Source organism: Heloderma suspectum, chromosome 1, assembly GCF_057233095.1.
Source record: "Heloderma suspectum isolate Gila_16-S chromosome 1, 16-S_ref, whole genome shotgun sequence".
Taxonomy (NCBI): Eukaryota; Metazoa; Chordata; class Lepidosauria; order Squamata; family Helodermatidae; genus Heloderma; species Heloderma suspectum.
Genome location: NC_139458.1, coordinates 147,016,262 through 147,030,977, shown reverse-complemented (window position 1 = coordinate 147,030,977; position 14,716 = coordinate 147,016,262). Strand labels below are relative to the sequence as shown.

Sequence of the window (14,716 nt, the reverse complement as noted above, 5' to 3'; positions counted from 1 at the left end):
CTTCCATGTAGTAGTTAGAAACACAAAAGGCCTGCCAGTGAACAGAAATGGCCAGCCTAGCTATGCCTTCTTCTGCAACTCATATAGTTTGGTCTTTGGTTTTGTTATATATGTGGGTTCCAGCCACTCACTATGGCTCTTATCCAAGCAGCCAAAGCATTGTGTGCCCCACACCCACACAATAAGAATAGTTAGGAAATAATACAGATATGGGTCAGTATACTGCCCTGTTGAGGATTTAAACAACTGCTAATCTTTGGGCCATATTATGTTTTTTTTTTCTATGGAATATTTAAGATCACACGAGGGATGTACTGTGGCCTAGAACTTACTGGCCTAATTCAGATGGATAATACTGAAATGGCCTTCCCCAACCTGGCATCCTACAGATGTTTTGGACTTCAACTCCCATCAGGCCCTGCAAGCATAACTAATGGTCTGGAATCCTAGGAATTGCAGTCCAAAACATCTGGAGGGCCCCAAGATGGGGAAGGCAGGGCTAAACCATAGTTAAGCATTATGTGAATGGGCCTACTTGAGCCTCAAGCTCGCACATCCCTTCCCCTTCTCCTCTGGTGTAACCATGAGGAGGAAATTGGAAGCATCCACTTCCTGTTCAACACTAACCATGGTTTATCATTACATCTGAAAAGGATAAACCTCAGTTAATTTAAACTATGGTTTATTGAAACAACTGTGGTTTATGATCGCACTTGTTTCAGCAAGCTATAACTTAAATGAACCACAGTTTGTCTTTTTTGGTCAGAACGAGAAACTGTGGTTAGTGTTAAAAGGGAAGTGGATCTTCCAATCTCCTCATCATGGCCACCCCACAGGAGGGAGGGGTGTGTGTGCAAGCTGAGACTCAAGCAGGCTTGTTCATGTACCACTAAACTATGATTTCATCATGTTATGTCCAAACTGGGCTATAAACTCCAAAATCAGGATAACAATTATGTGATGAATCCCACGTGATGAACTGGAGATTATAATACATCAGTGATGCTCTGTTATGATAGAACAAAACCTCACCTCTGCTAGTTTGTTGGTATCATCTCTTCCTGGCCACTCCGGCTCATACACTTCTTGCAAACACTCTGTCAGTTTCTTGGAAGCCTCGTGCATTGCTTGGAGATAGAAAAGAGAGACTCCGAATTTTTAATGACTCAGTAGTATCCCACAGAACACCCATCCCAAAGAGGACAGGAATGAACTTTACTCAATGACCAAGTCCTCATCCCAAACCCATAGTGATACTTTAAGTGAGTTATTTTCCAGGCAAGGAAAACAGAGGTTAACGTAGGAATTCTACATATACCAATAGCCACTGGGTTTAACATTTCCCATCTGGTGTGGGCAATCAAGAGAAATGAAACATATTTGTTTCAATAATGTGTAAACAAACTATCATTTGGTAATGGCCAATTTACAGTTTTGAACATAAAACATTTTTTGCAGGGTTGTACTTTTCATTTGCCTGGCTGAAATTAAACAAACAAGCAAACAAGACTGAACTTCTCTCTCCTTCCCTCCACATAATAATAACATATTGGTGAAAGCATATTGGGAGTTCCTATTGAACAATACAATTAATCAGGACCAAATCATATGTGTGAGAGTGTGTGTGTGTGTGTGTGTTTGTTTTTAAATTATAGGCGCAAAAATATTATAAAAAGAGATGTGAGGGATAGGCCCATCAGAAAAAGAACCTTTCAATTTTGATCATTTGTCCAAACTAGCCCTTGCATCATGGGAACTAGGGTTTATAGAAGAAGTTATGTACCAGTTACGAGTCACATGAAATGCCTCAGGGTCCAAAACCCTTGATAGCAAGGGTCTTGATTTCTATATTGTATATCATGGTTCAACTGCTGACATTTATCTCACAGAAGAAGATTCTAGAAATGCTATCACAGCTATTTTTCCAGGAATTACCTTTTACTGAAGCCAAGTATGTCCGGAGATCCTTCTGCAGCTTGCTTCCTTCTGTCTGAAAAGACAGAGAACAGAACGAGTGAATAAGCTATACAACAGCAAAAAGGCAACAGTTTGTTCGAAGACTCAGTTTAAAGTCCTGGTGTTGATCTTTAAATAACAGGGTGTGACCAGGGTGCTTAAAAGGGCTGCCTTCTTCCACATACACTTATCTGATAATTGTGGTCAATGGCTTTTTAGTGTTGGTACCCTGTTTATGGAACATTATCCTCAGACACAGCCTAGAATATCCTCATTGAGACCCCAGACTAGAGACCTCTTAATTTCCCAGGGCTTTTAATTTTATTTATAAAATTATTTCTGCCACACCATTCAGCCCTCAAAGTACCACCCACCTCCAAGGCAGCTTATATCCATACAAGTAGAAGAATACTGATTCCCAGTAAACAGAGACCATTAAAACAGACCCATACCAACATGCCAACAGCTGAGAGCTCTAATAAAATGCATGACAAGACAGGTGTCATGCATTTACTTAAAATCACACAAAAGGACCAACCAGACCTCTAGAGTGGGAATTCCACAACCTGAATGCTACAGCCAAAGGGCCCTGTCTCAATTCCCAGCCAAATGCACCTCCTATTGAAAGCAATAGGATACAGAGAAAGGCCTTGGATGAGAAATGCAGAAAGCAGACAGATTTGAATGGGAGGAGACAGTCCTTCCAGTCTCCTGGTCCCAAACATTTCGGGCATTATTAGTAATGACCAACACCTTGAAATGAGTCCCATTAAATTCTGTTCCTGCTTTATTGTATCAAAAGTTAATTTATTGATTTGTCTGCTGCTTGGGTTAATTTGTTTAATTGTTCTAATTTTTACTCAGTATTCACCATTTTAGCTGTTCTTATTATATTGTTAGTTGTTTTGGAGCCTTTTAGTGGAATGTATTCCACTCATAAATATGTTATATAAATAAACAAAACTTCTGCAAGTAGGACTTGCTAGGAACATTTTGGTCAATGTGTCAACAAACATTTCTTGTGCCAAGCAGAGCAGCAATAGCAATTATTCTGCCCCACTACTTCCAACGGAACACTACCAACAGACCTGAAATGAATATTCTCAAACTCTCAAAACTCAGTAACTGAATTCAATATTGAAAAGATTCAAAAATTTTGAATGCAACATTAAAATTCCTGATTTAAAAATTGAATTCATATGCTGAATGTGGAATTTCATCTAAAACATTGAGTGCATTACACTGCAATCCCAGGTATGTCTACTCAAATTTAAGTCCCATTGAGCTGTTCCACTTACTCCCAGATAAGTGTGAATATTGCAGCCTCAGATTTGGTATCTCTTGATATTTTGCATTTGATGCATATTGCATGTCAAACTTCCATAACCTATCAGATGTCAAACACTGTCAAAAGCTAAATAATAGCTGACATGCTATACTATAGCATGTTGTCTACCCAATACTAAACCTATAAACATATAAGGAGTGGGAACATGCTAGTCCCTCCTCCCACTGTCTCCATTTCAGTCTCCTTTGCACATGAAGGATGAATTTCTCCAGACAAGACCGAGATGCTGTTAGTGAGTGGCTCTTCTGACTGGATGGAGGGTGCTCAACCTGTTCTGGATGGAGTTGAATTCCCCTGAAGGAGAAAGTTCATACGTGGGGGTTCTCCTGAGCCACCTTTCTCACTTGAGGCTCAGGTGGCTTCTACCAACTTCAGTTGGTGTCCCAGCTACGCTCCTATCTGGACAGAGATAACCTGGCTTCACTTGTCTATGATCTAGTAACTTCCAAGTTAGATTGCTGCAATGTGCTCTACATGGGCTGCCTTTGAAGATCATTCAGAAGCTGCAGCTCATGCAAAATGTGGCAGACAGACTGATAACAGGGACTAGAAGGTCCAAACATATAACACCAATTCTAGCCCACTTCCACTGGCTCCTGGTATGTTTCTGAACCTGAGTCAAGGTGCTGGTTTTGACCTATAAAGCCTTACATGGCTTGGGTTGGGAATACTTAATGGAGCACCTCTCCCAGCATGAATCTACCTGTACAATACATTCATCATCTAAGATGAACTACTTGTAAGGCACTGAGAACTGCAACCTCAACTTCAGTAACCACAGACACCATTAAGTGTTGGGCAACCAAAGGAGTGCCCCCAGTTTGCAACTGGAATGTAGGTCCTTCATAGGAACAATCTTCCTTTTTTAAAAAAAAATTGATGCTCTTACTTTGCCAAAAGCTCTAACACTGTTCTGATAAAGCAGAACTTCTCCTTTTCTGATGATTTTGTCTTCATAATGGTGCCTCCAAAGAGAGTACCAAGGAGAGATCATCCCGGTTGTCCTTTCACAGCTATAATTAACTAAGGATAGATGGAATTTTTCTACTGCCACAGAAGCAGCTATAGACCTTCAAAAGGTAGGATGCAGAAAAGGGCTGTATGTCTGACAGCACACTCATACATGATACTGTATTTCCATTTTTCTTTTATCCTCATAAAGGGGGCTTTAAAGAGAGGAAACTCACACAACGTCTACCCAGCTTTGAGTAGATGTTTCCCATCATGATCCCTTTCTCTCTTGCAAATATTCATCCTAGAAGTGTGCACTTCTTCATCTTTATCTTGTGCTTTCTAAACTAAAGAGTGTCCATACTACCGCTTTTGCTATGCTCCAAGAGCTCCACTTTATGCAAACTAACAGTTCTTCTGATACGTAGCCTGTTGAGCTGTTGAGGTAGCAAAACTTCCTTCACTGGAAGGAAACTGCCGAAGGAATTATTCGCTACTACCACTGCATCCTGTTCAGTACAAGTAATGCTTCATGAAATCAAAGATGAACTTGGGAAGGCATGAAGTCAGTCAAAAAACCACTTCCTTGTGATTGTGCGATTAAGGCTGCAGCTCTGTGCACATTTGCTTGGGAATAATCCCAACTGAACTCAGCAGTAACACACACAGGACTTCCCTGCATGATACACCAATAGCAGCAGGAACACATACAAATGCATACTAGAGTGCTATTTTAGAAAGTGAGCTGTGAGCCATGTCGACAATATTGAGGTATGTACGTCTGCATGCATACATTTGCATTTTGCATTTGGAAAAAGTGCTACAATACTAGCAGGTTCATTATACACTTTTTTCACTAAAAAGAAAATGGAGATTGGGAAACATTTTCCCAACCAATTGTTTCTCTCTTTCTTGATATTAGCACCAAGAAAGTTGCAAACATCTTGCCTAGATATTGATACAGTACCCAAGATAGAAGTACATCTTATAAAATGAAACATCTTATAAAATGAGCGGAAGGATATTTAGTAGCACTGTGCCGGCAATTTTGATTCTTCCATTTTCGGCATTTTGGGGTGGAGGGACAAAAACTCTGGCAAAAGAGGCTGGGAGAGGTGGGACTTCTGAATAACTTTCTCCTTGGGGAGGAGGACAGGATTTCCATTTACCTTTTTAAGCACAGGCAGTGGCTGAGGGGTCTTATTTCTATTTTTTAAAAACACCCCCTGCACTTGCAGGAGCCCAGGACTTTTCTCCAGCCCAACAGCTCTTTCTAAACTCCCAGGAGACCACATGACCTCACCCTCTCCTATAGGCATTGAGGAAAGGCTCCTGGGGTACAGAAGCTTCTTTGCAAAGGAAGAGCAAACAGAGCTTTTAGAGCTTTAAAAAAATGCTGTTCTTCCTTGCAGCAACACACAGCAAGCAAGATAAGTGTTTTTCTAAAGCTTCAAAAGTCCAATTTCTTCTTGTCTGCAGCAGCCTGGGACTCTTTGCAAAGGTTCTGCAGCCCAAGAGTTCTTCCTGAATGCTTATAGGGGATGGCGAGGTCATGTGGTCTCATGGGAGTTCAAAAAGTGCTGCTGGGCTGGAGAAGCCTCTCTGTAAAGCGTCTCACGCTGGGGAAATTTGTCAAGTAGATTTAAAAAAAAGAAAGAAAGAAGATCCTTCAGCCACCTCCCAAACTTAAAAAGGTATGTGGAAACAGTGGTACAGTCCACTGGTACAGTTACCCCTCGTTCGCATCTGGTAAACAGGTTTTCCCAGCAACAGTGAAACAAAAGAAATTATGCCATAGGAAGTGATACTACTGCCAACCCATTTTCAACTCTATTAAAAAGAACTGTCAATCTATCAAAAATCCTGAATTTGGCCTTCACATATTCAGATTGCTAGCAGTCATTTCACAGCAAATCCCAACACATCCACATAGTACTTCCCAGCTTGGGGTTATATCCGATCTTAGTCAAACTTAAGTCCCATTCCTTTCAATGGGTCTAAACTAAGTAGGGCTAACATTGCATACAAGCCTACCTTTGGGCTATATGATGGTAAGAAACAAACAGTAACATGTTGCTAGGAGTTACACATATTCAGGTTTATCAAGCCATTACAGGAACGACCATGTTTTTACAACATAATAACATTAATATGCACATTTTCCCTCAGCCAGTTCATGGAAAAGGTTGCTTGCCTCTCATGGGCAGTCACCACAAAAAGGAGGAGCCACACTAGAATGTGCTATGAAGCAGTGGTCTACAATGGACGACCTTATCCATTTCAGTGTCTAAACTTGCCCTTAGTTATATTTTTGGCGGGTAGGAAATCATAAGAGTTTGTAAATACACATTTCCCCAGATGCTGTGCTGCTGCCTGCATTACTCTGTAAACCGTAGAGTACATGAACCTAATCTTGTTAGCCCAACAAACCACGTACAGCTTGGGATTGTCTATGGCTCTCTTCATACAGCGCTTTTATCCTGCTGTTTAGATGGCTCTGTCACAGAAGTTTGCAGGCTCTTTAGATGATTCCGTTAACCTCCAGGGCGTCTCCCGCCATTTCCCCCAGCCTATCCTGTGTTTTCCCCAAACGGAAAAAATGACATATTTTTTCCAGCCCGTGGAACAGGAGCGCCATGACCTCCCCATGAAATTCCCCAATAGCAGAAGAAACCGCTATGTCTGCCGGTGGTGGGCATTTGTTTTCCCTTGTTGGGGGCGTGGTCTGGATGACGAAGGTGTTGAGGATGGGCTATGGGGAGTGTCACACTCAGGAGATCCTGAGCGGGTTTGCACAGAAGGAGACCGAGCAGATTTGATAGGCACGAGGGTAAGAATCGCCCTCCAATTGCACTCTCTCCCTTCCTTACAAGAGGGGGGCACACTGGTTGAAGAAAGACTCCTGCCTCCGCCCAAGTCTTGCTAAGGAAGGACTTTCCTGGATTCAAACCACATGTCTGCCATGTAAATGCTTGAGCACATTTCTCAATTGGAGGGAGAAGAGGGTAAAATGCCTCCCTGCAACGAAGGGAGACAGATCTGATCCCCCACCCCTCCAAGCTCAGAATCAACATCCTCTGTTGATTCAGAGCACCTCATTAAATTCAGTGGGGCTTACTTCCAAGTAAGTGTGCTGAGGGTTGCAGACTTACAGCACAACAACAGCTTGGGGGGGCGGGGGAGAAAGCCAGCCACTATCTCTTCTCCTAGCCCACCTTACAGGGTTGTTGGGAAGCCAGAATAAAGGGGAAGGGCAACAACAGCGCAGGGGCGAGGGGAAGAAAGCCAGTAGAGGGGAAGCCTCCTGTGGAAGCATCAAGAGGACCCAAGGAAACATATCTAGAAGGAGGGTTCCCTCCACCTTTAAAGTCACTAGAAGGGCTTCCAAATTGCCTCCTGCTGGGAGGAGTGGAGGGATGGGCGGAGCTGTCAACCATGTTACAGGAACCAGTGATCAGCCTTCTGTCCTGATTTTTCCATGCAGCCTTGAAAAGTTATAGAGTGGAGGGAAGCACTATGAGAGATGCCTGTATACAGGGCCAGTCAACATCCCGGAAAGGATTCGGAATCAAAAGTACCAGTTTGTAGTGGGATAAATTGCCAGGTGTAAAGAGAGCCTATGACACATAGGCACATAAGGATGAGGGAAAGAACAACAGGAGAACCACTGCCATCACTCTTTCATTATATATCCCTCACCCATTGCTGACTGATACAGAGGAAGCATGCCACCTCAATGACTCGGCTATTGCTCCTACCCAGTACTTACAAAGAAAGGAAAGAGCAGGAAGGATATGGTTGCTTACTTAATCCCAATAGGGCTCAGTTTATTCCTGAGAACAGACGATTCGGCATTTTGAGGAACACATTTCCTTTCTGGAAATCTTCCACCCATCAGTCAAAAAACTGAGGCTCATCATTCCTGCACACCCTGATGCCTTTGGGGTACAATGCATACCTCAAATAAGAGTGGGGTCTAGTGAGGAGGAAGAGACTGGCCTGGTTTACATGTAATGACAACCCAAAGTATGGGTTGTCATTGAATCGTGGTTGTCATTGACCCTGCTCAGACGTGCACAAGAGTAGGGTAGTTAGGGTAACCATGGAGGAGGGGTAGCGAAACCACAGTGCATGTGCCCATCACATGACTGGGAACCATGCGGCACTGTAACCATCCTCCCACTGCCACCACTGGTGATCCCAGTGGCCCTTGCACTGCGAAAACACACACTGGCTGCTCCATCCATTGCTATGTGATAGCGACGATAGAGAAAGTCTGTGCTGGCTAGAGCGTCACTGGAAGTGTGAGATGCTGTAGTTTGCTGTCACTATGGTCATGGCCTAGAAACCACCCGGAGCCCATTTTAACCACTGGGGAGCCTGCCACATGTAACGGTAAGATTTACACCCATTACATTACCCATTACCCGTTACCCATTACCCGTTACCTTAACCCTGCTGCAGGTGGGTGGTTCCGAAACCACGGTTAGTGTGTTTTTCTCCCTACCCTACACACCACATGCTAAGCCACCATGGTTAGCGCAAATTCCCTAACCATCATGGCTTAAGTGTTACGTGTAAACAAGGCCATTATGAGCAAACCCTGCACTATGGTTTAACTATAGATTGTTAACCACAAACAACCCAGGAAGAGAACCCATGGTTTGTTGTTGGGTTGTAAACTCTGGATTGTTCATGGTTAACAACCCATAGTAAAACTATAGCACAGGGTCAGCATGTCACGACAACCCACGATTCAACAACCCACAATTCAACAACAACACATACTCAAGCTATACTCTGGGTTTTCATTATGTGCGAACCAGGTCACTGCCTGTGGAGAGCAGATGAGCTTTTCTTCTGTTCAGGGTAGGCTGTTTTCATGTTCTAATTTGTCTGCCAGAAGAAGGCTACATCCAGGATCATTCCTAGCATTTTGTTCTTTTTGCTTCTCCTTCCACAGTAGACACTGACTGGTGCAGAAGGCGCTGTGCTCAACCGCAACTCCATCAGTATGTCAAAAGAACATGCTGGGAATTATTTTTAGCATCAACACTTTCCCCAACAACAAAGCCCACAAGTGGGAATTTCTGCATATGCAGCACAACCTGCTTTCTGCCAGCAGACCAAGAATGTCTCCCTCTACAAGCGGAGCTTTTAAGCTGCTCCAGATGTAACTACACACAAAAAGCACAGTGAAGAAACTGCTACTCTCATATTGGTAAATGCTGCGAACAACACCATGATGAATCTTTGGTAAGCTTCCACTGACAAGTGCATTTCAAATCACACAGATTTATAGCTGTTGAAATGCACAATATGCGCTCTCTCTCTCTCTCTCTGTGAGATATATATATATATATATATATATATTGCATATTGTGCATTTCAACAGCTCAGGCGCTCTACATGCATCTCCTCAATAATCTTTAAAATAGCGTGGCAAGAATAAATGTCAGCCTATTTTTAATTTTATTTAGATCATTTATATATTACTCATCATAATATACATCCCAGGGCAGTTTACACTGTGCATAACACACACACACACACACACACACACACACACGTAAAATACAACAAAACAGCAAACAAATGCAACCCCCATAGCACTAAAAGACACACACCCTTAAACTTCAAATAACAGAGTGAGCTATACAATAAAATGACCAGTGTCTGAAAAGGATGTAAGATGTAGTTAAAAGCCTGGGACAATAAGAAAAGCGTTTGCCTGGAGCCTAAAAAATAACAGGAGAGGGAGCTTTATAACTGGAGTATCACAGCTGAAAAAGCCCTCTCCCTGGTCACCATCAGTCTTATCTTTGACGGTGAGGGTACCAGAGAAGGGCCTCAGTAGAAAATATTAACATCTGGGCAGGTTGATGTGGGAATAGCAGCCTCTACTAATGGTCCATTTTTTAAAAATCATAACACCGATAGGGCTGCAGTGGTTTTTAGAAGTCTATCATGCTTGGGGTTTGGATGAGCTTTGAACTGAAAGTTAGGCAAGTTAGGGCAGTGCAGTGCAATGGCGAAAGAGAGCAAGCGATGAACCAAAATATCCCTGGTTCAAATTTTGCCCATTCCCTGAACAGGCTCAAGCCTCCCCCCACCACTGCAATCTAGGGATAATAATCCTGACCTAGCTTACTAAAATGGGACATAAACCATTCTAAAGAGCAATATGTGTGCACAGAAGGTAGCTAAGTATTAACTAGCCACCTGGGACCCTTCATATGTTTAGGCCTACAACTCCCAGCATTCCTGACCATTGGCCATGCCTGCTAGGGTTGATAGGAGCTGAAGTCCAAAATGTTAGGTCCTAATGTTAATGATTAGCAGGGCACCAGTTTTGGGAAGGCTGAACTAGGCCTTCATTGATCACAGTTCATACACTTTGCTACATCAGCTCTCAAAAGCCAATTACATATAAATAAGCAGTTCCAGATACAGAAAAATAGGGATGCCACCACGTGAGGCAGAAATCTTGCACCCTTACCAGCTTTCTTCTTCCGGAGTCTTTCTGGCATCGCAATCAGGACAATACACGTGCCTCCCCCTTTTGGTTTTTTGGGCCATTTCCCTTGTGCAGAAGTTCCCTAAGTTCCATTTATAGAGCCACTACATGGTGCTGAAACATTGTGGTGCTATTGCGGGTTCCCAGATTTACACGTCCTCTTTAAAGGCCTCTTTAATTTATTACTACTTTATTGGTGAGTTAAATCATTGCGGGATAAACCTAAAAAACCTCAGGGAGGCACAGGAGGATGACGACATCGTGAACGGGACCCACATACTTCCAGGAGTGACCCGCCACGAGTGCACAATAAAAGCCCCATGTGGTGGTGCCCCATTTTTCAGATTATCCTCTCAGCTCATTCTTTAAGAAGCCAGTGGGTCCAAAGAAAAAGATGTCCCAGCTAGCTCACTAAGCTAGCCCCAGCTCACAAGTGTCCCAATTCAAGCCTGGGAATCCTAGATATTCCCCTCATTCGGGAAGCAACACAGTTCAGTGATAGAGTGCCTGCTTTGCATGCAGATGGTCCCCCAAGTTCAATCTCCAGCTAAATGGCTCAGGTTGCAGCTGAAGGGAAAGACAGGTCTGACTGAGACCCTGACAAGCCACTGCCAGGTCAGTGTCAACAGTACTAGATGGGCTAATGTCTGACTTGCTGTAAAGCAGTTACATATGCCAAGGGTGGGGAGGGGAGTTTCCCAGCATGCTCCCCTATCCCTCATTTCAAAGGTGACTGGCTGCTTTGATGGTAACATCCAAAAGCAAAAGAAGTGTACACAGGGGTACCTTGTAAATCGGAGAGCAGAACTAAAGAAAATCATGGTAGCCCTTAAAAGGAATCTGCCACTTTGCTAATATAATGACTACTATATTTTCATTTCCCCTTCATGGATCACTGCCTTGTTGTGGCGAAGGGGCTTGCGTAACTCAGTGAAGCCATAAGCTATGCCGTGCAGGGCCACCCAAGACGGACAGGTCATGGCAGAGAGTTCTGACAAAATGTGGTCCACTGGAGAAGGAAATGGCAACCCACTCCAGTATTCTTGCCAAGAAAACCCCATGGAACGTATCACAAGGCTAAACGAGATGACGCCGGAAGATGAGCCCCTCAGGTCGGAAGGTGTCCAATATGCTACTGGGGAAGAGCAGAGGGTATTTCCAAGTAGCGCCAGAAAGAGTGAAGCGGCTGGGCCAAACCCGAAAGGACACTCAGCTGTGGATGTGTGTGGCGGTGAAAAGAAAATCCGATGCTGTAAAGAACAATATTGTTTAGGAACATGGAATGTCAGATCAATGAATCAAGGTAAGCTGGAGGTGGTCAAACATGAGATGGCAAGATTGAACATCGACATCTTGGGAATCAGCGAACTAAAATGGACAGGCATGGGCGAATTTAATTCAGGTGACCATCATATCTACTATTGTGGGCAAGAATCCCTTAGAAGAAATGGAGTAGCACTCATAGTCAACAAAAGGGTGGGAAAAGCAGTACTGGGGTACAATCTTAAAAATGACAGAATGATCTCAGTACGAATCCAAGGCAAACCATTCAACATCACAGTAATTCAAGTCTATGCCCCAACCACTGAGGCCGAAGAAGCTGAGGTTGATCAGTTCTATGAAGACCTACAACACTTTCTAGAACTAACACCAAAAAAAGATGTCCTCTTCATCATAGGGGATTGGAATGCTAAAGTAGGAAGTCAAGAAATCACCGGGATAACAGGCAGGCATGGCCTTGGTGTACAAAATGAAGCAGGACAAAAGCTAATAGAGTTTTGCCAAGAGAACACGCGGATCATAGCAAACACTCTTTTCCAACAGCACAAGAGGCGACTCTACACATGGACGTCACCAGATGGTCAATATCGAAATCAGATTGATTATGTCCTTTGCAGCCAAAGATGGAGAAGCTCCATACAGTCAGTAAAAACAAGACCTGACCTAAATCATATCCCTGATGAATATACAGTGGAGGTGAGGAATAGATTTAAGGGATTAGACCTGATAGACAGAGTGCCTGAGGAACTATGGACGGAGGTCCGTAACATTGTTCAGGAGGCAGCAACGAAATCCGTCCCAAAGAAAAAGAAATGCAAGAAAGCCAAGTGGTTGTCTGATGAGGCTTTACAAGTAGCTCACGAAAGAAGGGAAGCGAAAAGCAAGGGAGAAAGGGGAAGATATACCCAACTGAATGCAGAGTTCCAGAGAATAGCAAGGAGAGACAAGAAGGCCTTCTTAAATGAACAATGCAAAGAAATCGAGGAAAACAACAGAATGGGAAAGACTAGAGATCTCTTCAAGAAAATTGGAGATCTCAAGGGAACGTTTTGTGCAAAGACGGGCATGATAAAGGACAAAGAAGGCAGGGACCTAACAGAAGCAGATGAGATTAAGAAGAGGTGGCAAGAATACACAGAAGAACTATACAGGAAAGATCTGAATGTCCCTGATAGCCATGATAGTGCGGTCACTGAACTTGAGCCGGACATCCTCGAGAGTGAAGTCAAGTGGGCCTTAGGAAGCATTAGTAACAACAAAGCTAGCGGAGATGACAGTATTCCAGCTGAGCTATTTAAAATCCTAAAAGATGATGCTGTTAAAGTGCTGCATTCAATATGCCAACAAATCTGGAACACTCAACAGTGGCCACAAGACTGGAAAAGGTCAGTTTACATTCCAATTCCAAAGAAGGGCAACGCCAAAGAGTGTTCAAACTACCGCACAATTGCGCTCATTTCACATGCCAGCAAGGTGATGCTCAAAATCCTACAAGCTAGGCTTCAGCAGTATGCGAACCGAGAACTACCGGAAGTACAAGCTGGGTTTCGAAGAGGCAGAGGAACTAGAGATCAAATTGCCAACATTCGCTGCATCATGGAGAAAGCAAGAGAATTCCAGAAAAACGTCTATTTCTGCTTCATTGACTACGCTAAAGCCTTTGATTGTGTGGATCACAACAAACTGTGGCCAATTCTTAAAGTGATGGGAGTACCAGACCACCTTACCTGTCTCCTGAGAAACCTGTACGAGGGTCAAGAAGCAACAGTAAGAACCAGACATGGAACAACCGATTGGTTCAAAATTGGGAAAGGAGTACGACAAGGCTGCATATTGTCGCCCTGCTTATTTAACTTATATGCAGAGTACATCATGAGAAATGCCGGGTTGGATGAATCAGAGGTCGGAATTAAGATTGCCGGGAGAATTATCAACAACCTCCGATATGCAGACGATACCACCCTAATGGCAGAAAGCGAAGAGGATCTCAAGAGCCTCTTGTTGAGGGTGAAAGAGGAGAGTGCAAAAGCTGGTTTGAAACTCAACATTAAAAAAACTAAGATCATGGCATCTGGCCCTATCACTTCCTGGCATATAGAAGGGGAAGAAATGGAAGCAGTGACAGATTTTACTTTCTTGGGCTCCAAGATCACCGCAGACGGTGACTGTAGCCATGAAATTAAAAGACGCTTGCTCCTTGGGAGGAAAGCTATGGCAAACCTAGACAGCATAGTAAGAAGCAGAGACATCACCTTGCCGACAAAGGTCTGTCTAATCAAAGCTATGGTTTTCCCAGTAGTAATGTATGGCTGTGAGAGCTGGACTATAAGGAAGGCTGAGCGCCGAAGAATTGATGCTTTCGAACTGTGGTGCTGGAGAAGACTCTTACGAGTCCCCTGGACTGCAAGGAGGTCAAATCAGTCCATCCTAAAGGAAATCAACCCTGACTGCTCATTGGAAGGACAGATAATGAAGCTGAAGCTCCAATATTTTGGCCACCTAATGCGAAGAGAAAACTCCCTGGAAAAGACCCTGATGCTGGGAAAGACTGAAGGCAAAAGGAGAAGGGGACGGCAGAGGATGAGATGGCTAGATAGCATCACGGATGCAATGAATATGAACTTGAGCACGCTCCGGGAGAGAGCGCAGGACAGGAAGGCCTG

At 43.6% G+C, this 14,716-nt stretch overlaps 1 protein-coding gene across 10 annotated transcripts in view; it reads right to left on the bottom strand.

The window, feature by feature from the left end:
* Positions 1-14,716, bottom strand: part of BIN1 (bridging integrator 1) — a 160,174-nt gene that overhangs the window by 70,588 nt on the left and 74,870 nt on the right. For all 10 annotated transcript variants that reach the window (XM_084806667.1, XM_084806738.1, XM_084806684.1 and 7 more), the window contains exons 3-4: positions 1,936-1,990; positions 1,033-1,127 (exon numbers count right to left, since the gene is read on the bottom strand). In XM_084806667.1, coding sequence (XP_084662793.1) covers positions 1,033-1,127; positions 1,936-1,990 — 150 coding nt within the window. The remainder of the gene's footprint in view (positions 1-1,032; positions 1,128-1,935; positions 1,991-14,716) is intronic.